The sequence below is a fragment of the Heptranchias perlo genome, chromosome 3 (assembly GCF_035084215.1).
Source record: "Heptranchias perlo isolate sHepPer1 chromosome 3, sHepPer1.hap1, whole genome shotgun sequence".
Lineage (NCBI taxonomy): Eukaryota > Metazoa > Chordata > Chondrichthyes > Hexanchiformes > Hexanchidae > Heptranchias > Heptranchias perlo.
In genome coordinates, this window is record NC_090327.1 from 63,616,873 (window position 1) to 63,644,452 (window position 27,580).

The 27,580-nt window shown below is 40.4% G+C and overlaps 1 protein-coding gene across 1 annotated transcript in view; it reads right to left on the bottom strand.

Moving 5' to 3' along the window:
* Positions 1-498: 498 nt before the first annotated feature.
* The window catches only part of st18 (ST18 C2H2C-type zinc finger transcription factor), a 202,032-nt gene continuing 174,950 nt past the window's right edge, over positions 499-27,580 (bottom strand). The window contains exons 12-22 of the mRNA XM_067975540.1: positions 22,861-23,097; positions 21,443-21,558; positions 17,644-17,706; positions 15,430-15,498; positions 13,505-13,567; positions 13,329-13,412; positions 8,242-8,463; positions 7,033-7,124; positions 5,890-5,993; positions 5,341-5,484; positions 499-1,002 (exon numbers count right to left, since the gene is read on the bottom strand). Of these exons, the coding sequence (XP_067831641.1) occupies positions 862-1,002; positions 5,341-5,484; positions 5,890-5,993; positions 7,033-7,124; positions 8,242-8,463; positions 13,329-13,412; positions 13,505-13,567; positions 15,430-15,498; positions 17,644-17,706; positions 21,443-21,558; positions 22,861-23,097 (1,335 nt within the window). The 3' untranslated portion in view covers positions 499-861. The remainder of the gene's footprint in view (positions 1,003-5,340; positions 5,485-5,889; positions 5,994-7,032; positions 7,125-8,241; positions 8,464-13,328; positions 13,413-13,504; positions 13,568-15,429; positions 15,499-17,643; positions 17,707-21,442; positions 21,559-22,860; positions 23,098-27,580) is intronic.

A 27,580-nucleotide genomic window follows, 5' to 3' on the forward strand; every position in this document is an offset into this window, starting at 1 on the left:
AATTAAAATAACTAAAAAATCTCTTAAATTAAAAACAATAAATAATAATGCATTATAAAAATAACCTAATCACACACTTTTTACATCAAATTATAAAAAAGAAAAAAAAACTGGTGCAAAAGGAAAGTATCTTAAATAAGTGCAGTGTTCTAGATGCTGTCATCCCTTCCAATTTGCTTTTAAAGAGTCAATGTCCCATGGTAAACCTACATGGGCTGAATATGAAAACTATTAATAATCAGCACTACACAGCATTCTCCTTTACTTATCGCACATGATGCACACAGTTGAAGATATTTTGAACATACTAGCCCTGAAATCACGCAGTTGGATACTAACGTATGAACACCTAATATGTTTGTCTGAAATTCCTCCCTCCGCTATTTTAGTAGAGGCGTGAAATCTATTTATTTTCAATGGGTTAGCACCTCTGCTGAAATAGAGGAGAGGTGCATTTCAGGTGAACATGTTAAGTGTTCATATGCTATCACTGCATAACTTCAAGGCTGCGTTTTTGTAAGTAACATGACAGTTTCTACAGAAATCAGCCTCGAATTTGATTTCATAAGGGGTTTGTAACTCTGTAACATCATCTCAGAGCACTGACAAACAGCAGTGTTTTATGATGCTTCAATGTATATTATCTAGCTTTTGTTTATGATACCTTCGAGTTGCAGCCCATAAAGAAGGGATACTGTTTTGTCTTGTGATGTGGCTGTTGTGAATATGATTTTGCATTTCCTAAGACATGCCACTAATACATGTGCGACAAACACCTGAAGCTGAAGTGTACTGCCTATGAATAAAAAAATGTCATTAGCATTTACAGAAGCGGCACCAGGAACCTGGCACGGACAAGTTTCACACCTGGATACCCTTTACTGCTTGTTTTATGCTTTCCAGAAGGGCCTTGCTTTCGGGGGTGTAATTCCTCTCCAAACTGCTGTACATGTCAGTCAGAGTGTTCACATACGCATCAAAATTCTGTTCGCTGATTGGCTCCTAACACAAAAATTCACAGTTAATGTTATTAATTTACAATTCATGTTTAAGGGCATCGTGCTCAAATTTTTAAAAAAAGTCAACATTTCTTTCAAAATAAAAAGTAATGTTTGAATGGACATTAAAGTTTGACTAATTTGGGAAGCATTTTGATTGCTGCTTGCTCATATGAAGATGTATAATCTAACCTGGGGTTATGGAAACTCTGAGTGTAGAAGAAGATTGCTCATTGCTGCAGCCACTTTTCTGCAGCTCACAGAACAAAAATAAAGCATTCTTCTCAGAAATAGCTGCCATTTGTGGCATGCTTTTTGTTCTTTTCTTAATTTCTGGCATATCTCTCCAGTAAACAGCGCTGAGTCAATCCTCACAGTGGGTGCTAACCATAGCGATTTTTCATTTGACTGATCCCAAGTTCTTTGTCTACCTGCTTTTGAGTTGCAAAGATCCTGGGGAAAAAATTGTTCCGGCCACTAATTGAACCAGGAGAACTCATATAAATAGAAACAGGGACCATTTGTGGCCATCTCTAGTCATGTCTAGCCCTGAGCAGATGTGCTGCTCCAGGTACCACTGGGCCTCCATTGACAGCTCACCCAGCACCAGGATGTTGTTGGAGCTGAGTCTCACCTGTTTATAACACAGGGTATCAAACTGGGTTTCCTGAATCCTCAGAGGTCCAAGGACAGACACCAGGGGCTCTGTGAGGTCACCAGATTTCTGTATTTGCTGAATTGGTAGTATGTTATTTCTGTTGCTATATACTAATAAAATACATTGGCCTGAATTTCCATACAGGTCATCCTGATCTCCCATTGTAACTTCAGTGGGAGATCGGAGGAACCCCCCCCCCCCCCCCCACCGAGAAATAGCAACACGGCCATTTTCAACCGTGTATGCCATTTCTCTGAGGTTTTGCCAATTTCCTGCCAAAGTTATGGCAGGAAACCAGGAGTGCTCCAATGGAAATTCAGGGCCATTTTCTGTAACGATAGTGCTATTTTCGTTTGGGTAGCTGACATTAGCAGGAAGTTCCACCGAGCTGCTCCCGTTCTGCAGCCAAAATTTGGCCGGAGGTGCAGTGGCGAAGGTATCAGGGCGGAATGGGAGCAGCTTGAAGGAAGTTGCCAAGCATTGTCTTTTGGAAGTTAGTACAGGGAGTCCCCAGGAACGTGTTAATATCTGCAGGGGACCCAGCAGGAAATTTAAAAACCTTTAGTTTATAATATAGAGACAAATAGATACTGAGATTGCACCCTCAACAGAATTTAGCACCTAACCTTAAGCTACATTGATTGAGAGACACTTTTCCAATTTCAAAGAACAGCTAACTAACAAAGTCTGAAGATTTCCCTTGCGTTCTAGTTGTATCAAAATCATAAACCTGTTCTTTATAAACCGTGTATGCCATTTCTCGGAGGTTTTGCCAATTTCCTGCCAAAGTTATGGCAGGAAACCAGGTTCTTTTATGACCTTGCTACACCTGGTGCATAAAATAAATATTTTCCCCTAAATGACTTCCCATCTAATATGACCATGAGCATTTTTATATTGTTGCTGGAGTTTCAGGGTGGTACTGGTTAAATGGAAACCCACAACCTTACTGCATTATTCTCCCCTTATTATTCTATCTATGTGCTATTAGTCTCAGTTAGTGGACCAATAGAAAGAGGTGCTTGTTTTCAATGCATCTGATCCCTTTTCTTGGCATTCATGAAGAGTCAGCCACTGGGTGCCATTGGAGGCATGGGATTCACTTTGTTTATATTATAGTGAGTTGTCAACGGCAGGAATACTGTACTCCGGCCACCAATGACATATTATCAGTATAAGAAGGCTTAAACCTCCCCTAGCTAACCACCTACTATATCTATGGGAAGTATTTGAGCTTCTCTAGTGAGTTATTTCTTCCTTTCAAGTATCAACCATGGCTTGTTAAGGAAGGATGTCTGAACCTCCTCATCACAAGCAGTGCTCCAACTGCCATTAGGATAACCAAGGCATCTCGGCATGAGCTTTTTTTATGATGTCGTGAATTGATGCTTGTTTCCTCAGCTAATTCCAAAGCGCGATCATTGCCCTGGTAAGTAGTCAAAAACAATTATGCTCACTTCTGATTCAGATTGGAAGCCAGTCTACTAAGTGTGTTAATAAAATGGACTAATTCTTAACAAAAGTGCCAGGAATAGCGGGATAAAAGGCCTGGATTTGTCTCCTATCATGTTGCCCCTCCTCCCCATGTTACAGGTGGTTGTAAGTTAATGACCCAGATTTTCTTGTCAAAATAACGGTGATGCTAATGATGCTCGTCGTCATTTATGCGCAAATACAGGTGAGGGGCAGACGCGCAAGTTTATTGAGATGCCATTTTCGTGAAGCTAACAGCGAAGCGGTGTATTTCGGACAGCAACTTTTGGATATCCAAAATCTGTTACCAGCTCACACTTTCAGCAACTGAACACGCAAAAAATTGAAAAACCTAAACGTGCAAGGGCAAGTCTAACTAACGGCAGACACCATTAGATGTCCTGCTACAGCAAAATTTGGCCCAATGATTCTGCATGACCGGAGTGAGAAGACCAAACAGAAGTTTGACTAGAGTCCAACTAATAGTATTAATGATGTGAAAATCACTAATCTCCATTCAGGTCTCAAACACCACGGAGCTGATTTTAACTTTTGGCGGTGGCAAAAAACAGGTGGTAGCGGATCAAATGCCCGGCATACACACAGCCCGATTTTCCTTTCCGTTGAATGTAGGAAAAGGATAGGCCATTCGGCTCCATGAGCTTATAGCACCATCCATAGATCATGGCTGATCTGTACTTCAATTCCATTTTAGTCGCTTTTGCTCCATATCCTTTGATACCCTTACCTAACAAAAATCTATCCATCGCAGCCTTGAAAGTCAATGGAAAGGAAAATCGGCCAAAGTGTATAAGGGGCTGCCGATATATTACCACCCATTTTCTGCTACGGCCAAAACTTAAAATCAGTCCCCATATTTCATGTTGCCTTAAGTAACAGTGCTGTATGAAATAATCAATACTGAACACCCATTTATCTCCCTTAACACCTAATTATAAAACACAGAGATTGCAAGTATCGACGCAGTAAAATCTTTAGACAACACCAATCACTATTAAATAGGTTTGCATTATTCTTTTTTATAGTCATTGTTTGTTATTTTAATTTTTTGACTCCATTTCAAGTAGTTCTGCATTCTAATTTACCAGTAGGTGGCACTGTAAGTTTAGACAGTAAAATGTGATGCAAACCACACTTTTGTTGATTGTGCTCTGACCATTTTACATTACACAAAGTAAAATAATACGATTCTGTACGCAGCATACGCCTATCGATTTCTCAATTGGTTGTTTACAAGTCAGGTTACTTCTAACGCCCAGTGGGATGGTTTCACCACTTACTTTACACCACACAATTTTACTCTCCATTGACTTCAAAACCCCTGTAATGTTCGTTAAGAGCTTCCTGGGACTTTCGGAGACCTGCACTTAACTGGAGACCGACAAACCTCCGTGTATCTATGAAGATTAAACATCGTGAGGGAGGGGGGGGGGGTAAATTTCTTTCTTCAGGTCGTTTTAGTGAAAATACCAGCATGAGTACAAAGTTTGACTTACTTCCCTTTTACACTATAATTATCCTCAGAAGGAATTCCACCATTATGCGTGAAAATGGCCCAGTGGTGCAGTGTCCTAGTGCTCTGTTCCATCGTGGTTCTGGATGCAGCTTTGCATTCCCACTTTCCTACGTAATGTAGGTCCTGAAACTGCCCGTATAATGAATAAGAGGCATGGTCTCCCCCATTCCTAAAACGCTCTCACACAGCTCCAAGCAAATACCTCAAAAGCATTACTGGCAGAGGCCTGGGTGGAGGAGCCCTGGCCACTGCCTCAATAGGGTGAGGCACAGGGAGACTTAAATGGAGGAGAGAATATAATTCAAAAGCACCCCCCAAAAAAATAGCAACATAAAATATAATTGTTGTTTAATTCTATTCTATCAGCAGCACCCAATAATTAACATGGTTGAGATAGCAGTATGTGATACCAGATTATTCTGACCTTATCTTTTCTTTCTCTTAAGAAAGGATCTATCATTTATTTAATATTGATTTTATATATTTTTTAAACTTTACAGGAAAAAATGAGCGGCAGATATATACGTTAAGAATTGAATTCTGAACTGCCCCAATGACATCACAAAGCATATCACTTATAAAAATTGATTTAAGGGGTCAAAAATACTCACATTTTCATAGTCATTATGCTGTTCAAAAATGTTTTAGTTTCAGTTACTTATTTGATATCTTACCATTTGTGGGAGTTGGATGTCAGCGAGGCTGTTAATAAGGGCCTGACTCAGACCAGCTAATTCCTTTAACAAACTCTCATTGTGCTGCTCAATTAGTTTATTCTCCTCCTCAATTGTTTTCAAATTGCTCTCCATGGAAGTAATCTAAAAATTTAGAAATAATTTTCCTTTAATTACATAATGGGCGTTTAACAGATTTCACAGAAATACAGCTTTGATTTATTACTGACAATGTAGCGCTAAGATGCTTGCAGTTCTTAATCTACAGAATTAGGATGTATACCAAGTTGAGTTTATTGATGTGGGTATCAGCTGAATCATAAAGGTGTAGTATTTATTCAACTCTGTGGAACAATAAATGGAGAAATAAAAATTTTAAACATTTAAAGAAGGGAACCAATTTTATAGCATTGCTGTGGGTAGCAGGAAAATGTTGTATTCTAGTGTAGCAAACCCATTTCTTCATATACAGCATTTCCATAGTCCCTGCAAAAATGCATTAAATGGTTTCTGGTGTTATATTCAGCTCCAGTCCTGACTAATGTTTACCTGTGTCTGGAGTTTTATCATATCTGCTTCCATTTTTAAATTTGATTCATTCAACTCTTTAATCTCATCATCCAAATGATTGATCTCCTCATCGTTTTCAGCTCCTATAGAAAATAAAGGTATGAAATTTACTAATATGGAATATACCTATAGATGGCGCGCACTGTCTATGGAAAGCAAATGTTATCTGAAGGTCACTTATATGTTTATTTTAGGTATTGTAGACTGTATGTTCAGCACTGACCCCACTGAAGTTTGCGTAGTCAGGGGGCGGTCCCTTAATCTACATCTGGTTTTCCCCCACCAGTCAGAGGAACATCTGTCCTCTGCTGCGTCTGGGAGGAGGTGCTTGGGCCCCCCGAAAAGAATGCCAAAGAGCCCCCATTGTAAGGGAGCCAAAGTACTAACTAAAATTATGTTCCTTCTTCAGGGTCCAGGCTGAAATCTGGATCTGGATCTCCAAGTGCTCCCCACTACCACTGTTTGGCAACCTGGTACTTCTAGTCTCATCAATGATGCACCTACCATAGGCCTTTTGTTGAGGTGGGAAGTGCCCCATTTCTGACAGATGGGAGGCTTCAAAATTGCCCCTTGGATTTTGATTGAACCCCATAAACCCCTCTGCCTCTTCACCTCCCTCCCCTACTTTAATACCTTCCTTAGAACCCACCTCAGTGACAAGCTTTTAGTCACCCTCCTAGTATCTATTTCATTGGCTCTACTTTAAAGTGCTATATAAATGCAAGTTGTTGTTGTTGTAGTACTACTGCATTCCCTTCATTACTACCCATCCCTCCATTGACATAAGAGGGAGAAGCAGAGGAGGAGAAGATAGGTACAACCCTCAGAACTAAAATAATTAAGCACTGGAGTAAGAATTGTAGATATTTGACCAGTAAAGGAATATCATGAATTTAAATAAAGAAGTTATATTATAAAAGAACAACTAGGAAGTTCTTGCATAGGAAGAGAGAGATCATTTATTTAGAGAGCTGTTGGTATAGTGGAGGACTAGATAGGAATGGCACCTAGTTAGTGTATGTACCAGAGATGATGAGGTGTTTCCCCTTAACCTAAACAAAGTGATATTAATTGGATGTGTTATGCCTTCTGATCGTGTTTAGCATTAATACTTGTTCTTACCGCTGCTTGCCCTGAGCTTGATGGTCATCATTTCATCATCTGACAGTTTGCCTTTCTTCAGTGCTAGGGAAGCTCGTGGACAACCTGACAAACTGGAAACACAAAAATGTGATGAGAAAGATAATTTTCTGTCCATTTTAAAGAAACAAATTCAGTTAAGTACAGCTACTTAAGAAGCTGTACAAATGTATATTGAAATGCTGAGAACTGTGGTGCAGATACATAAGTACCTTTGAATCAAGCAGTAGTTTCAATTAAGGGATGCATGCCTTTCATCTGTGGGCGTCAATGATCCCAACTACAAACCAATTTAGAGTCACTTAAAGCTAGAAATTACTATTGGCAAAAACAAAGGGCGATTGGTTGACACATTCGTACAACATTCCTCTCTCTGCTGCTTTGATAGAGGCATTAAACCATTTATTTTAAAATAATGGACAGAAGAATGACATAGAAATACATTAAAGATTCATCTGCTATTATTGCCAGCAATAATTTCTAGCCTTTAATCCTAGGACGATGAAAAATAAAGTAAGGGTACTTTTGAACTATATATAACCAGATTAGACATTTTTAAAATTGGATTTTGTTGTCCTGTTCATGGGCTGACTTTATACATAAATAGTACTTCAGTTGAGTTATCTCTCTGATTATAACATTTTCTCTGGTTGTTATGGGGTATATTTTCAAACTAATGCTGTCCCTAAGAACACTTAATGCACTCACATTAGATTCATCTGAAACAGGCTATATTTTCCAACTAACCCATTTAAAGTTAACGGGTTAATGCATGGATTTAAAAAAGTACACAGAGGGGTTTAGTACGAACGTGTTAAGTGTTCACAGGGAAACAGTTCCAGTCGGAAAATATACCCTGTCTCAGATCATAACAACGCCTCTTGTTATCTCTGTCATTATTACACCTTTTAATTTGTGCTGTATTCTGACTCATCTCTTAAATATGAAACAAATATAATACTACATAAAAAATGCATTTCTTCAACAATTTTAATTTGGTTATGTGTGACAATATTACAAGTGAAAAGCATCTTTTAAAGGTTAATGCAAATGGACCAAAATAAATTGTAGTGAAGTATATAGTACAGTGTAGGGCAAGTCCTCCAGCCTGAGTCCAGTCATTACAGATATTTCTACAAAGTAGGTGCATTTCTGCTATAGACGTAAGAAGGAGAATACTTTGATACTTACCTTCTGTGGGTGACAAAACTGCCATTAATGTGACCAGATCCATCACAGCCTGGTGTAGGGCAAGTTGCACCTTCAGCTTTGCCAGATTTCCATGGGAACTGGGATCCATTCAGAGAAGCCTCCTTTTGTCTTTTGGCGGCTAGAGGGCAACCTGATGCACTGCGATGTGACGAATACTTGCCAGATATGTGACCCTGCCCATCACAACCTATCACTGGGCACCTTAGAAGGACAGAAACATTGCACTATAAATCACACTATCTATGAATAGATCAACCATGTTATCAGGTCACATGAAGAAACTAGTGTTATTAATTCTGTCATTTTTCTTTTTATGATGTATAAGTGATTTAATTAACATTGTTTTAAATGTTAAGTTGCCACAACAAATTTTGGACACATGGTAAATAAGTACAGCAGAAACAATACCTCATAATTGATTTTAGGACTGGTCTATTCAAATGTCGAGAAAACGTGGCACACAACTGATCTTTACATTCATCTCCAAATCTGTCTGGAGCATGTCCAGAATTACCATGCCACGCTCTCTGCAGCCAAAACCTTCTGCAACTCCAGGATCATCCTGAGGGGCAGGAAAAACCCTACGCTCCTCTTCTCATGATGTACTGCCTCCTCAAATCCCTTTCCCCTTCACCCTCCACCTTCACTTTCAATACCAAGCGTGAAGAGCCTCTAGAATTCTTTGGTGGTGAAATTGGATTTCGCTGTGCCCTTTTTTCTGGGTGGGGAACGGGTGCAAAGAGGTCCAATTTATGGGGCCATCTCTGGCGCCTGAATAGCATTAGAAACATGTCATACGCCATATTGGTTCAGGCGCTGCATAGATGTCCCTGGCGGCCACCTAAAACAGGTGTTAGGCTCCTTGAATATGCTAATGAGGGGCATAATGCCTGTTTTAGGACCCAAACCGGAAATTGGTTTGCCCTGAATGCAGCAGGCAGTGAGCCATAACCAATTTCCACCCTATAAGCTTCAGTCCAACTCTTCCTCTTCTACATACGTACTACCTTCCCTTCAACGTAAGGTCAGAAATGGGAATGTTCGCTGACGATTGCACTGTGTTCAGCTCCATTCACAACCCCTCAGATAATGAAGCAGCTCGTGCCCACATGCAGCAAGATCTGGACAACATTCAGGCTTGGGCTGATAAGTGGCAAGTAACATTTGCGCCAGGCAAATGCCAGGCAATGACCATCTCCAACAAGAGAGAGTCCAACCACATCCCCTTGACATTCAACAACATTACTATCGCCGAATCCCCCGCTATCAACATCCTGGGGGTCACCATTGACCAGAAACTTAACTGGACCAGCCACATAAATACAGTGGCTACAACAGCAGGTCAGAGGCTGGGTATTCTGTGGCGAGTGACTCACTTCCTGACTCCCCAGAGCCTTTCCACCATCTACAAGGCACAAGTCAGGAGTGTGATGGAATACTCTCCACTTGCTTGGATGAGTGCAGCTCCAACAACACTCAAGAAGCTCAACACCATCCAGGACAAAGCACCCCACTTGATTAGCACCCCATCCACCACCTTAAACATTCACTCCCTCCACCACTGGCACACTGTGGCTGCAGTGTGTACCATCCACAGGATGCACTGCAGCAGCTCACCAAGGCTTCTTCGGCAGCACCTCCCAAACCCGCGACTTCTACCACCTAGAAGGACAAGAGCAGCAGGTACATGGGAACACCACCACCTGCAGGTTCCCCTCCAAGTCACACACCATCCTGACTTGGAAATATATCGCCGTTCCTTCATCACCGCTGGGTCAAAATCCTGGAACTTCCTACCTAACAGCCCTGTGGGAGAACCTTCACCGCACGGACTGCAGCGGTTCAAGAAGGCGGCTCACCACCACCTTCTCAAGGGCAATTAGGGATGGACAATAAATGCTGGCCTTGTCAGCGACGTCCACATCCCATGAATGAATAAAAAAAACATGCTGCAGTCAATGACATCATCCATAGGCACAGAGTCAACTTCCATTTCAATGGCGATAACATGCAGCTCTACCTCTCCACCACCTCTCTTGACCTCATTGCTACCTTCATGCTGTCTGACCACCTGCCTGATATAATGTCATGAATGAGTCACAGCTTCCTTCAATTCAACAACGGGAAGATTGATGCTATCCATTTTGGTGTCCATTATAAACTCTACTTCTTTTCTATCAACTCCATCCACCTTCCCAGCCAAATGTTCAAACTGAACTAGGCCAGGCAAAGTCTTGGTGTCCTTTTAGAACTGGAGCTGAGCTTCAGAGTCCACATCCTATCCATCATCAAGACCGTTTACTTCCCCCTCCACAGCATTGCCTGCACCCTTTACCTCAGTCCCTTCACCACTGAGACTCTTATCTATGTTTTTTCACTTCTAGATTTGCCTATCACTCCATTCTTGCTAATTTGCATTGGCCCTCTGTGCCCCATATAAATTAATTTAAAATCCTCTACCTCATCTTCAAATTCCTCCATGGCCTTGCCCCACATTAGCTCTGTAACCTCCTCTTCTATCTACTCCATCATCTTTTGGTTTTATGCCTATGGCCCTTTGTGCATCCTGTCCTGCCTTCACCCATCACTGGTAGCAGAACTTTCAGCCACATGGGCCCTACATTTTGGAACTTCCTCACTAAACTCTTTCACTTATTCACGTCTATCTTTAGCTTTAAAAATCTACTCAAAACCCATAATTTTGATCAAGCTTTCAGTCACCCCTCCCAACCTCTCTCTCCGTAGCTGGGCATCTGTTCCTCCATCTACTTCTCTGGTGATGTGTTTTGGGATATTTTTTACATTAAAGGAACCATATAAATGCAAGTTGTTATTGGGCCAGATTTTGCTGTGAGCAGCAAATGAATGGCACCTGACATTCGTTGGACTTGCACTTGCCCATATACTTTCTATGAGCTTTTTTATGGCAACTTCCTCTAAATTAGAGAGCCAAAAAGAATGGCGCCCTCCACAGGACATCTGAGACCTGTGTGAACAGGCCAAGCGACAGTCTATCCCTTTAACCAATCAGATTGAAGCATGTTAATAAGCCATGCAGAGACTGAACCAGGAAGTGCAAGTTGGAATAGTGAATTCAATGTCAAATCAGGCACAGAAAGAAAAATGAAGAGTGGGTTAAAAAGATTGAATTAAGACACCGAGATAAAAGAGAAAGAATGAAAAAGCAAAAAAAAATTTAATTTTTTAAAAAATGCCCAACAATAATTAAAATCTGAAGGAATGAGACTCCACACTTGTTAAAGATAATTTTCAGTGACAGAGCAGTTGTTTGGCGGTCATTAAGATTTACCATGCCATTATTAAAAGGGTACTTTTGCTGGGACCATTGTTCATAATTTACATTATCGATTTGGATTTGAGAATCAGAGTAGAATTTCAAAATTTGCGGATGACAACAAATTGGGGGATGTAGTTAATACAAACGAAGAATGCGTCAAAATGCAAGAGGACGTTAATAAACTTGCAGAATGGGCATGTAATTGGCAAATGAATTTCAGTATAGATAAGTGTGAGGTGATAAAGAGGCTATGTACTTGATAGGAAGATTAAGGAGGCCACATACTGCTTGGATAATAAGAGTATAAATGGGATAGAGGAGCAAAGGGGTATAGGGGTACAGATACACAAATCATTAAAATTAGTGACGTAGGTTAATAACGCCATGAAACAGGCAAATCAAGCACTAGGGTTAATTTCTAGTGGGATAGAATTGAAAAGCAAAGAAGTTATGTTAAACCTGTATAGAACCTTGGTTAGACCACACTTGGAGTATTGTGCGCAGTTCTAGTTCTAGTCTCCATATTATAGAAAGGATTGGAGAGGGTGCAAAAAAGATTCACAAGGATGATACCAGAACTGAGAGGATATCTGTATCAGGAAAGGCTGAACAGACTCGGGCTCATTTCTCTAGAAAAAAGGGTGATGGTTGACCTGATAGAGGTCTTTAAGATAATGACAGGGTTTGATAGGGTAGAGGTAGAGAAAATGTTTTCACTTGTGAGGGGAGTCCAAAACTAGAGGTCATAAATATAAAATAGTCATTAATAAATCCAATAGGGGAACCCTCTTTACCAAAGAGTGGTAAGAATGTGGAACACGCCAGCACAAGGAATAGTTGAGGCAAATAGCATAGATGCATTTAAGAGGAAGCTAGATAAGCACATGAGGGAGAAAGTAATAGAAGGGTATCCTGATAGAGTTAGATGAAGTAGGGAGGCAGGAGGCTCGTGTGGAGCATAAACGCTGGCATAGACCAGTTGGACCGAATGACCTGTTTCCGTGCTGTAGTTTTGATGTAACTCAATGTAACTTGATACATTTATATCAGAATGGACAAGCCCTAACGTTTTCTGGCGAGATTAGTCCATATCTACGACGTCAGTGCAGGAACTTCATGCTGTTCCATTCATTTGAATGGGGAACCAGCCGGCGGGATGCCACCACCGTGGAGTTTATGGACGAACAGTGCATCTGGTACAGCAAGTTCCAGATTTCCACATTTAACTGCACGTGTGCAATTGCCAGAATTTGCTGTACAATTTACACAGAAATAATGGTGAGCATTGTTAGCCTCACGATTATTTTCACAGCAAAATCTGGCCCAATATTTAATATTTAATGACGTGACGAATCCTATTTTGGGAAAATGATTTCAACATATCACCTTGTTTTTCTCATAACTGATCATTTTATCATGGTGCATTTTTTACAGTATCTACTTGGTGTTAGTTAAGCATTACAGACAGCAGGAGCTATTTTAGGTTTAATTTTGAAGTATCGTTGTTGGCCTAAGCTCTAAGAAGCTCAGGGTGCCTTGAGGTTATACCAAATATTAAGTCACGGTGGACCGAAAGCACCCACAAAGATTTTGCATCATTTACCTGCAACACACGCTGACACATCAGCTGTAGATTAGTTCCCAGAAGTAAATCTCTTAATTTACTGCCCCACTAATGAACAAAGATATCTTTATTAGAAAAATTGATGTCAAAGTCATTACCAAGTGGCAGAATTTCTAAATAATGGGCTGCTGCTCTCCGTCCTACCTGACAAACTCTGAGTCTTCTTTATCATCCTTACTTGGTGTCAGTTTAATTCCACCTTTTTTTGCACGTGGGCATCCAGAGAGGCTGGAAAATAAAATTGATCGTACACTCACATAAGGAACATCTGGTGTTTATCAACACTGCCCTTAAGTCTTTCAGTATGTTACCATACTTACCTTCTGTGTGAAGCATAGTTTCCAGTCACATGACCAGAGCCATCACAGCCAGGTGTTGGACACCTAACATAATAAGAGAAAAATATGTTGAACAAAATTGTACTGTGTACTAAAGCTGACGTGATTTTGATTGCACTTGTTGGACTATGATCCAACAATAAATCCCTTTCTAGCAGATTACTAAGAACAGGATCCTTGTCAGTGCTGATCAACGCATATTACTCACAAATCACGTGGACTTTACACCCTCCATTTGACAAAAAGGAGCTCATGAAATTAATGTGAAGTGCTGCATATCTTTATTTCAGCCAGCCTTAAAGAAACATGGGGCTTTGTTATATTTTTGTGGAGCTACCGGCTCGATGCTAAACTCTCGGGTTGGGAAACTTCCAGGACTGTTCTGGAGACTCCAGGAATTAAAGAATAATCTCCTGGCTATTGCTGCGAGCAACCCAGGAGAAAAATCATAGGGGCATTAAAAAAAATGGTGCTTTTTAAAATTTTCTTACAACAATTTTATTCATTAGTTATAACAATACTGGCGATGAAAAATAAGGCTGTTTGACTGGTTGGGGCAATTAGAGATGGGAAGTCATGTGATGAAACCTCCAGGAATACATCTAACCAGAGTTGGCAACCCCATCATACACAGATAATATTTGTGCCTTAAAATCCGATTATTTTCAGCTATGTTAACAGAATTTGCAACTTTGATGCCGTACAAAGGAAGCTACTAATATCTAAACACATAATTTGAAAGATGCTTCCTTTGGTGTTAATTGTTAAAAAAAAATCAATTTATATTTTGATGTAATGTAGGGCTTTTGTTCCTCTGGAAACAAGAATCCTTTTAAAAAAAAAGCTTAGTTTGTGAGATGGCCCACAACAGAGAGCATTTGAGTACTATCACTCAGTGCCATGGAGTGGGATGAATGTAGGTTCGATCCCTGCTTGATCCATTGTCATTGAGATTTATGACAGTCTGGGAATATGTCCCTGCCTGATCTATCAGCAGTAGAGGCATCAATGCAGGCAGCACCTGTGGATAAGAGGAGGTTCTGACAATAGGTCATAAACCTGAAGTGTTAACCCTACCTTCCCTTCTCCACAGATGCTGCCAGACCTGCTGAATGTTTCCAGCACTTTCTGTTTTTATTTTTGTTATTTGAGCTGACTGTTTTGAGATATGATAGAATGGCCTCAGACGAATCATTATCCTGTTTGCCCTCCCTTACCGTAGTGAAGCAGCTAATCTTCACTCTGTACCTCCCCAAAAAGCATGGCCAAGGTCAGGAATGACAGATGTAAGGATCTGCACATTGTGCCACTCCATAATGCAGCACATTTCTATACCAATGTTCTGTACAACAGAAATCCATTCTTAAAAGAGCAGATTATTTCTTTTACTGTTTTCCTGAAGGGAGTGACTCACATTGGAATACAATACCCTCTAGTACAATTCTTCATTTGTGAGCCGCCAAAGTGAGTGTATGCAGGCAATTTGACAATGGAGATTATTGAATCTGAATCTAATCCTATCCTCCCTCCATATACAAGATACAGCAAGCGTCACTGGAGAGTAAACAGGAGTGCAAATCCTGGCTGATTTTTCCCCTCCATAGATCAGGGACACTGAGGCCAATGGCAGCATTGCTTGCTGCTCCAGATGTGATTAACTGACTCAGCAAGTACGAACAGAGCAATTAGCGAAGCTCAGAGCAGAGGATTTCTTAATGATTTTTTTAAAAAGACATTCTTGGTTACTAAAAGTTTTGAATATAATCTTAAGCATGCCAACAACAAAAATAATGACATTATCTGTCTCCCTCTGATCAGCATGCCTCCTGTCAGTCACTCAAGCCTGACATTGACAACAGCCATAGAAAGAAGCCGGAAAATGATATAAAAGAGAGTTTAAAGCATACTTCAGTTCCTGGGAGCTGGCTGCCATAAGACTCTTAAGGCTCTTGTCAGCCAAAGGACAACCAGACACACTGCAAAAAGAAAGCAAATATTTATTTTCCATTACCTTTCTGATAATATAGAATTTCTAAGCAAGAAAAAAATGTAATCTGATGGAGAAACCTTATAACACTTTAACCTGCCAACAGAGAATTGCCCTTTTAGATTCAAACTATCCAATCAGATAACTGGATATTTGGTTCTAACTATTTCATAGGATATGCAAATTTTTAAAAATCCAATCAGAATACCAGATTTTGACACACTTGTTGACAGGTTAATTTGTTGAAGGTTATTGTTGACTTTATTACTGGCATTTCAGAATGATTCAAAACATTTAATTAGTGCCGAGCTGCTGAGTGAGTGACTTAATGTATATCCTCCTGTCACCACTAACTTCCTTTCAGAAATGTATTAGGAGATTATACAGTACTATTTAAATTTGGGGCATAATTTATATATTTGGCTTTAAATTTTAATAGTAGCTTGTATTAAGATAAAGACAAGAGATATGTTCTGAAATTTCTGATTGGCAGCATGTAACTTTGCATTACTCGGCAATGTAAATTTGCAATTTAAAGTGCATTAGAAGCTAAATTGTTCAGGTTTCAACTTTTCATCAGAACAATCATTGGTGTTTGTCAATCTTACGTAAATGACACAGTTACCATGAAGACTGGCCAAATATATTTTAAGAAGAATCAGGTAATGAATATTTAGAAGAATGCATCTCCTAGTTTGATCTACTTTAATAAATTATTGCAGTGTGAGAAATGACAAAATAACATAGATATGAGACTTGTGTCTCATGCTCACTTTTTGCTGTTATTATTGGAGGTACCAGTGTTTCAGCTGAGCACTAAGATTTTTTATTAAACCTGGACACATTTTTTTTTAAACTGGCACAAAGGTCTGTATAAAATCACATGCTAGCACAAACTTGGGCCCAACACAACATAACAAAAACTCATTTTTACCATGCAAATGAATATTAACTTGGGCTAGTCTTTTATATATGTTGACATTATATGTGTTTTAATAATGATGTTCACAAATAGCACAGTTTTTTATTGCTTATAGAAACAGAGTGAGGAGGTTTCCAAGTACTGGGAAAAACCCGTATTTGTGACTTTTCCTTCATTGGATAAACTCCAAGAGAAAACTCAATTTAAATCACAAGATTCAGATGTAGTTCCTTTAAAACCACAAACATGCTATATTATTGCAGTGTGTCCAGTTAGATAAGCACAACAGTCACTTGAGACATTTTGAAAACAAATATGCAGCTTACTAGAGAGCAGTTTTTAATTTAGCCACAAACCGCAGGCCAATTTTCTGTTTTTAGAAGATACAGTTGCTGGCAGAACACATAATGCAGAAATGATGCATATTTTGTGCAAATCTTTTTTATAACTTGTGATTCAGGCTGCAGTTATCCACACTGGGGTCTGAGAGCTGTAGCTGCAGAGCACAAAGTGCTGTTAGCAAGACAGGAGTTAAATCACTGTCCAAGATGTAACTTGCACCTTGTCCATCACCTTGTACCCATGTGCTTACACACATATGCAGAGCTGTACTCCCGGCCTGTAAATGTTGAATGTTTTCAGCACACAAATGGGAGTGTTCTCTTACTCAAAACATTAAAAAAAAACTCTACAGTAAATTTATAAAAGGTGCAAGAGGTACAACAGGCCCCATGGGCACTTGAGCGATGACCTTCCCAAGGGGATGTCACATCGCTGCACTTTAGTCAGATCAACAACAACAACTTGAATTTATATAGCGCCTTTAATGTGGTAAAATGCCCCAAGGCACTTCACAGGAGCGTTATCAAACAAAATTTGACAGGACCTGACTCTGCAATTATACTGTTATTTTTGTATCACTGTAGATGGAATCTGCTTTGTAATGATGTAAACCTGACTGTACAATTGTACCTTGGGTGTACAAAAATTCATCCCGTTTTGAAAGCCTAACTCTCCCACGTAAGAGGATATACTGTGGTTCAAACATAAATACTGCTCGCTCACACACAATGAAAGTGAAGAGAAAAAAATCAACACATAACAATGTAACTGCACATTGCAATAAAACCTGCTAAAGTATCATCCGTTTATACTCTATTAAATCACAGCTTCTCATGGGTGGTGGTAATAAGGAAAACTGCTTTCACATACCTGCGGTGTGATGCGTAATTTCCAGTCACATGGCCACTACCATCACATCCTGGGGTTGGGCAACTATGAAAGAGCATAAGCACAAAAAGATGGTCATATCAACAGCTCTAACAACAACAAGAGTAGCTCTAGGCATTCAAGTAGATAATCAGTTAAGTCAAGAATACTCATGCTTATGTGTTCTGGGGAGGTGGTTAAGATTCAGATTCGCTACTAAGAGTCACCTCTTGAATTGTAATTTGACATATTTGATTATTGTGTTTAAAGGGAAACCCCAAGCTCTCCACAACTAATATTTTATTAAGATTCTTCAGGAAAACCTTTGCAACCAGTTATTACACAGAAGCGTTTGCTATCCGTTAATGGTTATCTTACACTCTGGCAAAGGGAAAAAAAATGTAAATCAGGAGGGTTCCTATGTAAACAAGCAGCACGGGATTATGGCAAAGGTTTCTAGTGATATCTTCACAATAATTAATGGCGTTCTTAGTAATGGTGATCATTTTGAAAAAAATAGAAATAAATAAAGAAACAAAGAAAGAACTTGCATTTATATAGTGCCTTTCATGATCTCAAGATGTCCCAAAATGCTTTACAGCCAATAAAGTACTTTTGAAATGTAGTTACTGTTGTAGTGAAATACTGCAGCCAATTTGCACACAGCAAAGCCCCACAAACAGCTATAAATAATCACCATATAATCTTTTCATCTAGTGACATTGGTGGAGGAATAAATATTAGTCGGGACTTCGTGAGAACTCTCCTGCTCATCTTTGAATAGTGCCATGGGATCTTTTACATCCACCTGAGAGGGCAGACAGGTCCTCAGTTTAACATTTCATCTGAAAGATGGCACCTCCGACAGCACAGCACTCCCTCAGCACTGCACTGAAGTGGCAGCCTTGAGGCTTGTTTCTTCTGCGCCAGTGAAATGATGAACACAAATTAGCAGTCAGAAAATAAGTCAAATATTCTGTATATTAAACACATGTTGCTTGGAGCCCAGAGTTTCCCTTCAATTCAGCCTTGTGTAACCACAGGAATACCCATAATTTCACTATACAGCATGATTTATGGACATGGCAGTGATGCAGAGCTAAGCTAGAAACTATTACAAACACTTTTTTTGTGAGTATATAAGTTTGGTATGATTCCATGTATGTTATTTGTCATTTTTTTTGAAAATCCCTCAAACACTCTGCCAATTCCAAGTATGGGGCACAGAGATGGAAAAAGGAAAGTGTGATGCACAGTCAGCAGCATTTTTGTTTTGTTGGCAAACCCAAAGTGAAGGATCGAGTTTCATAGTGCAAGACATCAACCAATGCTGGAAAGAGTAGAAAAGGAGAGGTAAATGAAGAAGTGCTAATTTGGTGATATCAAGCTTGGGTTTTAAAAGTCTGTAGATGTTTTTTTCTTATTCATTCATGGGATGTGGGCGTCGCTGGCAAGGCCGGCATTTATTGCCCATCCCTAATTGCCCTTGAGAAGGTGGTGGTGAGCCGCCTTCTTGAACCACTGCAGTCTGTGTGGTGAAGGTTCTCCCACAGTGCTGTTAGGAAGGGAGTTCCAGGATTTTGACCCAGCGACGATGAAGGAACGGCAATATATTCCCAAGTCGGAATGGTGTGTGACTTGGAGGTGCAGGTGGTGTTGTTCCCATGTGCCTGCTGCTCTTGTCCTTCTAGGTGGTAGAGTTTGTGGGTTTGGGAGGTTCTGTCGAAGAAGCCTTGGCGAGTTACTGCAGTGCATCCTGTGAACGGTACACACTGCAGCCACAGTGCGCCGATGGTGAAGGGAGTGAATGTTTAGGTGGTGGATGGGGTGCCAATCAAGCGGGCTGCTTTGTCCTGGATGGTGTTGAGCTTCTTGAGTGTTGTTGGAGCTGCACTCATCCAGGCAAGTGGAGAGTATTCCATCACACTCCTGACTTGTGCCTTGTAGATGGTGGAAAGGCTTTGGGGAGTCAGGAGGTGAGTCACTCGCTGCAGAATACCTAGCCTCTGACATGCTGTTGTAGCCACAGTATTTATATGGCTGTTGATGGTGGGGGATTCGGCGATGGTAATGCTGTTGAATGTCAAGGGGAGGTGGTTAGACCCTCTCTTGTTGGAGATGGTCATTGCCTGGCACTTGTCTGGTGCGAATGTTACTTGCCACTTATCAGCCCAAGTCTGGATGTTGTCCAGGTCTTGCTGCATGCGGGCTCGGACTGCTTCATTATCTGAGGGGTTGCGAATGGAACTGAACACTGTGCAATCATCAGCGAACATCCCCATTTCTGACCTTATGGTGGAGGGAAGGTCATTGATGAAGCAGCTGAAGATGGTAGTACAAAGCAATAATAGCTGAAGGAGGCAAGGAATTCTGCAGTACCGAGATCCTGGGAGAAAATGATTTAGAGTAGGAGACTGTGAAATGAATCATGAGACCAACAGTACAATCATAGAGAGAAGGAACAATGTGTAGTGTGGCGTCTTTGCACCTTATGAGAGACAAAAGAAGAAAGGTCAAATAAGCACCAGCCAAAATAGTATTGATAAAGTACAGAAAGACAAGAAAAGTTGTGACAGACAGCAAAGTTGGAGGTTAGAGATGAAAGATGGGTCCTTTATCAGATTACAAGCTTTTTCTTGTATACTGTCCAGGAGTGCAAGAGAAGCATTAGAAGAGCCTTGCCAATTATAGGAGTAGCATTCAAGCTTTGGACAGAACTAGGCTTTATCGAGAGTTAAGAACTGTTGAGGGGAAAAGAAGTGTTTGTCACATCGGTAAAAACTGATTTTCTTGGAGGTAGCTTTCGCAATGGAGGTGTGGAGTTCCATTTAAGATCATGAGTGAAGAATTAATAGACAAAGAGCTAATGGCAGAGTCATTAATTAAAGCTAAGAGGTTATATCCAGCAGTTAAACTTGTGAAAGGCATGACGAAACTGCCTTTGAATAACCAAAAGAAACAAGATTTTCACTGCCTCATCAAAGGGCATCAAACCGCAGTACAATGGGAGAAATGCAAATTGTGAGCATCGAGGGAATACAATCTGTAGGAAGTTGATGAACATAGAGGAGATAGGTTTGAATGGTAATTGAAAAGTATTCAGTATAATGATAGAATATGCCTCTAAAACAGAGTGCAAATTGACAGAAAAAAAACTAAAATTAACCTGGATGATTCTTGGTTCACAATTTTGTATTTTTCCTATTAAAATATAAATACTTGAGTAAGCATACTGCAACATCTTTAGTGTATGGAACATTAAAACAAAACTCGATGGTGCATAGAATGATGTAAAAAGTGCACTCAAGCGATTTTCATTCCATTCACATATCATTATAAAATTAATGAAGACACAAATGTATCACTTTCCTCCCCAGCTAGAAGGCACTGTAGGTAAATAGGTAAATGGCAGTTTAGAATAGAAATGCCATAACATAAATGGAAGTTATTCGTATGTAGTATCTTTTTTTGACTTAAGATTTGAAATCCTTCCACTTTCTCCCCAGTTCTCTTGCTTCGCCAAATCACTCAGTGGTGATACATCTTGACTTTGTGTGATAGTGTAAAATGGGTGATAGCAAATCGGCAGCCCATTTTACATCCTCCGGAATTTTATTTCCATTGACTTCAATGGAAGCAAATGGGCTGCCGATTTGCTTTCACCCATTTTACACCTTCTCACAAAGTCAAAGTTACCCCCATTGAGTTTTATAACCTGCTTTGTTCATGTATTAATTAAATGATAAATGCAAGTTGTTGTTGAATGCTTGAGATAAGTCGTGGATGGTGGACTGTATCTTACGTTATGAGCTCCTTCTTTGAGTCCTTGCTTGGAATTTTGGGCTGAGGACTTGGAATAGTAACCTCACCAGGATATCTCCTCTCTTCCATATCTTCCTCTGGGCCAACCTCTTCTTTCTGTGATCATAAGAAACAAAATAATAAATAAACATATTGTAGCAACATTCAAAAGGTTTCACACAAGAAGGTAATGCATAGTACATGCTTAAAACCACATCTATTATCATGTCCTACAGTAGAATTCCAATGTCCTTGAAAGGATGAGGGTAGCAGTAAATGGACAAATCGGCAAAGTGTGTTAACATATTGTACTTCATCCATGGCACATGTTTCCTATAAAGTGGCAACAGCTTTGTCCTCCACTGTATGTGGAGCACATTCTGGTGGTCTAAAAAGAAAAAAAGGAAATTTATATAATGAATTTCACAACCTCAGCATGTCCCAAAAAGCACTTTGCAGCCAATTAAGTATTTTTGAAGTGTAGTCTTTGGCACAATGTAGGAAACACAGCAGCCAATTTGCGCAGAGCAAGATCCCACAAACAGTAATGAAATAAATAACCAGATCATCTGTTTTAGGTGCTGGTTGAGGGTTCAATGATGGCCAGGACACTGGGGGAATTCCCTTGCTCTCCTTCGAATAGTGCCATGGGATCTTTTACATCCACCTGAGGGGGCAGACGGGGCCTTGATTTAACGTCTCATCCGAAAGACGATCCAGGTCCAATTATCACTGGAAATCAATCCAACCCAAATTACTGATCCAAACCTGATAGAATTTGGCAATTCACTGTGACATATCAAAATAAGAAAAGTGAAAATTTTCCTCCCTTATCTAATTTTAACAAAAAGTAGATTTTAGCATAAAATGTACAACTCTGCTTTATACCCATTTCTACTCTCTTGCTCAGTAAACAAAGGAAAATACATCCCAGAATGTCATTCTGGTATCAAATTCTATACACTGATGTATGATGGTGGTGTTGATCTTGTAACTACCATAGAAACACAACATACTACAATTTAATCGGCAAAATGTGTTAACATATTGTACTTCATCCATGGCACATGTTTCCCATAAAAGTGTAAATAAAATTGGCGGAAAAAAAGGGTAATTCTGCAATCCAGCACTTCCAGTGGGGAATAGTAGTCACGGGGAAATTGAGAAAATCAATAGATGGAAAGTAATGGACTGCATCCACAATTTCCGGAGTTGAATCCCTACAAGCATCATTCCCTGATGGGGGCAACAAATCACAGAATCACCCCAAAAATCCTTTGCTTTCCCAACCCAGGCTTTCATAGCAAAAGTTAATTCTGTTAACAGTTAAAATGTAATTGACATAAAGTGGCTGACAACCACAACTCACATTTATAAACAGCCTACATAAATGATCAAAAAACGATCCTTCTGAGTTACCTCTTTCTCCTCTTCCTTGTGTATCTGTGCTTTAGTGTAGTTGACAGGTGCATCCCATCCTTCTTGTTCACACAGGGCTTGGTAGTACTGAGGAGTTATCAAGATACTGTTTAGGTACGAGGGAGAAGATTCTGGTGTAGTTACTGCAGAACTGACAGCGGCGACTTTGTCCCGGTTTCTATTCTTGTTCATGCTTAAGTCAAGGGTTCCATTTTCATCCACTTCTATGTCTGTGTTCTGTGTTAAAAGATGCCCACAACTGTTATTATTTGATTATATATATATGTGATCTACTGTACTGTATTAAAGGGGCTGCATTACTTTGAAGATCAATTGGCAGTGTGGTATTGTAGGTTTTGTCTGTTGCTTAAGATGCAAATGTAACTCCACTGATGACCAACTCTGTCAAATCTAAAAGATTGGAGAAAATCTTTAATCCTTTAATAAGGCTCTAATAATAACTAGTTTTGTAGCAGGTTCTGGCAAATCCCAATAAGTAATTGGGGCATTTTTGCAAGAGAAAACTTCATCAGGTCAGATTGAGGGCAATTGGCAGTCATGGAGTCTGCTTAATTTTCACAATTATGATGTTAGTAGTTTTTTTGTAAACATAATTTCACATATTGAGAAAAAAAAGCCATAACATTTGCTTTTAGTTTTCAAAACATGATTTGAACAGATACTTGTTCCATATGGTTTGCACTTTGTTTTTCTCTGGATGATATCTAAATCTGGAAGTTTCTGTGTGTGATGTTATTGCATGAAACATTTACCAGGCTCCTATCAAACTTCCCTCTGCCGTGTTTTAGCAGAAACATTAACTCATTTAAAATAACATAATTTCCAGATTCTAGTAAATTTTTCAAAAACATATTTATGGAAATTACAATGGACTTGTTGATCATGCATCATATTGAATACCTAGATGATGCCATCCCTTTAATACTAGGGCCTTTGGCAGCATTTCCCCACTCCTTCATAATTATTCTTTTTCTCACCGTGTCTATTTAAGTAGTCACTTGAGGGCCAAGATTGTGTAAAAAAATGGCCTGCATATTTTTAACTTGTGTAGGACCTGCAGAGATGCCAGGGAATAGGGAAATCTAAAGTGCTAGCGCTCTTAAGAGATGCGGCATTGTGTTTGATGAAGGCTGCCTCTTGTGTACAGAAGAGCTGGAAGAGCTGCAAGAAGGCTGAGGAGAACCTGAGGTCCTCTAGAGGAGGTGCAGCTCAGTATAGTGGCTATTTCTGGAGTAGAAGGAAACTCTCCTAACATAGCTACTGTGCAGCAGGCACGGCAAGAGGAGATGAGCAGAGACAATGCAGTCTACTATGTCCATGTTGGAGGAGCAAATGCACAAAACAGTTTTCAAGACTGAGGGATAGTTCCAATGTTTGCTTCTACCAATGCTGCCCACTGAAAGGGGAGGAATGCCTGTACTATGAATGTGAAGTCATCCACTTTGGGAGGAAAAATAAAAAGGTAAAAAATATTATTTGAATGGAGAAATACTACAAAATGCTACGGTACAGAGGGATCTAGGTGTCCTCGTACATGAAACAAAAAAGTCAACTAACAGGTGCAGCAGGTAATTGGGAAGGCAAATGGAATATTGGCCTTTATTTCTAGGGGGATGGAGTATAAAAGCAGGGAAGTCATGCTACAACTGTATAGGGTGCTGGTGAGACTACACCTGGAGTACTGCATATAGTTCTGGTGCCCTTATTTAAGGAAGGATATACTTGCACTGGAGGCAGTTCAGAGAAGGTTCACTAGGTTGATTCCGGTTCTGGAAGTGTTGTCTTATGAGGAAAGATTGAGCAGGTTGGGTCTATACTCATTGGAGTTTAGAAGAATGAGAGGAGATCTTATTGAAATATATAAGATTCTGAGGGGACTCGATAGAGTAGATGCTGAGAGGATGTTACCCCTCATGGGGGAATCTAAAACGAGGGGGCATAGTCTCAGAATAAGGGGTCACCTGTTTAAGATGGTAATGAGGAGGAATTTCTTCTCCCAGAGGGTCGTGAATCTTTGGAATTCTTTACCCCAAAAAGTTGTGGAGGCTGAGTCACTGAATATATTCAAGGCTGAGTTAGACAAATTTTTGATCAGCAAGGGCGTAAGAGGATATGGGTAAAAAGCGGGAAAGTTAAGTTGAGGTAAAAATCAGATCAGCCATGATCTCATTAAATGGCGGAGCAGGCTCAAAGGGCCAAATGGCCTACTCCTGCTCCTATCTTTTATGGTCTTATGGTCCTTACTACTATGCATGCATCAAGAACATAGAGAACATTTTCCAATCCTCCCTGGCTACAACAGTGGCGCTGGAGGATTGGAGGACTGCTGACGTTGTACCATTGTTTAAAAAGGGAGAAAGAGATGGACCGAGTAATTATAGGCCAGTCTGTCTAATCTCGGTGGTGGGCAAATTATTGGAATCAATTCTGAGGGACAGCATAAATCGTCATTTAGAAAGACATGGGTGAATCAAGGACAGTCAGCATGGATTTGTTAAGGGAAGGTCGTGTTTGACTAACTTGATTGAATTTTTTGAGCAGGTAACAAGGAGGGTCGATGAGGGTAACGTGTTTGATGTAGTGTACATGGATTTTAGCAAGGCTTTTAACAAGGTCCCATATGGCAGACTGGTCAAAAAAGTAAAAGCCCATGGGATCCAAGGGAAAGTGGCTAGTTGGATCCAAAATTGGCTCAGTGGCAGGAAGCAAAGGGTAATGGTTGACAGGTGTTTTTGCGACTCTAAGCCTGTTTCCAGTGGGGTCCTGCAAGGCTCAGTACTAGGTCCCTTGCTTTTTGTAGTATATATTAATGATTTGGACTTGAATGTGGGGAACTTGATCAAGAAGTTTGCAGATGATAAAAAAATTGGCTGTGTGGTTGATAGTGAGGAGGAAAGCTGTAGACTGCAGGAAGTTATCAATGGACTGGTCAGGTGGGCAGAAAAATGGCAAATGGAATTCAATCCAGAGAAGTGTGAGATGATGCATTTGGGGAAGGCAAACAAGGCAAGGGAGTACACAATAATGGGAGGTTACTGAGAGGTGTAGAGTAACAAAGGGACCTTGGAGCGCATGTCCACAGATCCCTGAAGGTAGCAGGACAGATAGATAAGGTGGTTAAAAAGGCATACTTTTCTTTATTAGCTGACGCATAGAATATAGGATCAGGAAGGTTATGCTAGAACATTGGTCAGGCCACAGCTTGAGTACAGTTCTGGTCACCACATTACAGGAAAGATGTGATTGCAGAGGAGATTTACGAGGGTGTTGCCAGGGCTGGAGAATTTTAGTTATGAGAAAACATTGGATAGGCTGGGGTTGTTTTCTTTGGAACAAAGGAGGCTGGGGGGAGATTTAATTGAGGTGTATAAAATTATGACGGGACTAGATAGAGCAGATAGGTAGGACCTATTTCCCTTAGCAGAGGGGTCAGTGACCAGGGGCATAGATTTAAAGTAATTGGTAGAAGGATTAGATGGGAGCTGAGGAGAAATCTTTTCACCCACAAGGTGGTGGGGGCCTGGAACTCACTTCCTGAAAGGGCGGTAGTGGCAGAAATCCTCAACTCATTTGAAAAAGTTCTTGCATGTGTACTTGAAGTACCGCAACCTATAGGGCTACGGACCAAGTGCTGGAAAGTGGGATTAAGCTGGATAGCTCTTTTTCGGTTGGCACGGACATGATGGGCCAAATAGCCTCCTTCTATGCTGTAACTTTCTATGATTCTATGGTGCCATGACAGAAATTCAGCTTGCAAAGCACTGACCCCAAACTTCACATCTTCTTAGTGAAGGTGCAACTTTAGGCCTTGGTATATGAAGGCCAACGCTTTCACCTACAGAACTGTTGCATATTTCTTCCTCCACTTTATGGCTCCTCAAACTACTTTCATGCTCTCCATTCCCTCTTTCACAACAGGTAAAATGTAGGTCGGCCATAGGGCAATGACATTGCATAAATTCTCTGCTCTATTCTGGTAGGAGTGGGTTACACACAACCTCTGTGAGAGGATGTGCACTGGGGGTGGACCATTTAACATGTGCCACCTCAACCTACATGAGCAACAGGCCCTCCAAATAATTGGTGTGAGAACCACTGAGGGAGTGGGTGAGGAACAGCTTGGTAGTTTTGTGCCAGTCCAACAAGATAAGGCTTCATCTCCTCTTACTAGCAACTTACATTTGATCAGTGACTAAGCAGCTACCACATATGCTATGCTACTCTTTACACAGCTATTAGCCGCACACCCTTTGCTAACATGTTCCCTCTTCTTTGTGTAGTGATCTCTCAATATGAAGATGCTGGCATCAGGGAGAAATAGCCCTATCACACAAACACCTTTCAAGCATTCCATACCCCAAGAGCACCAGCATAGAAGCACCCACTTCAGGAGAATCAGGAGGAAATGCCTGATGAAGCCATAAGCACCTGTGAGGAGCAGCAAATGAAGTTGGAAACAGATAAGAACAACAGGAGTTAGGGCCAGGGGGCAGCTGCTGAGCTACCCACAGATTCTTACCTTACAGGGGCTGCATACTAAGTTGCACTTATTAATCAGGAGAAGCTCTTCATGCAGTCTTTTGATAATCTTCATAGCTCACTGAGAGGAATGGTGGAGAATATGCAACAGTGCTGCTCTAAAATCTATGTAGACTTGCAAGAGGGTTTGAAGAACCTGCAGAGCACCATAGAGTGAATG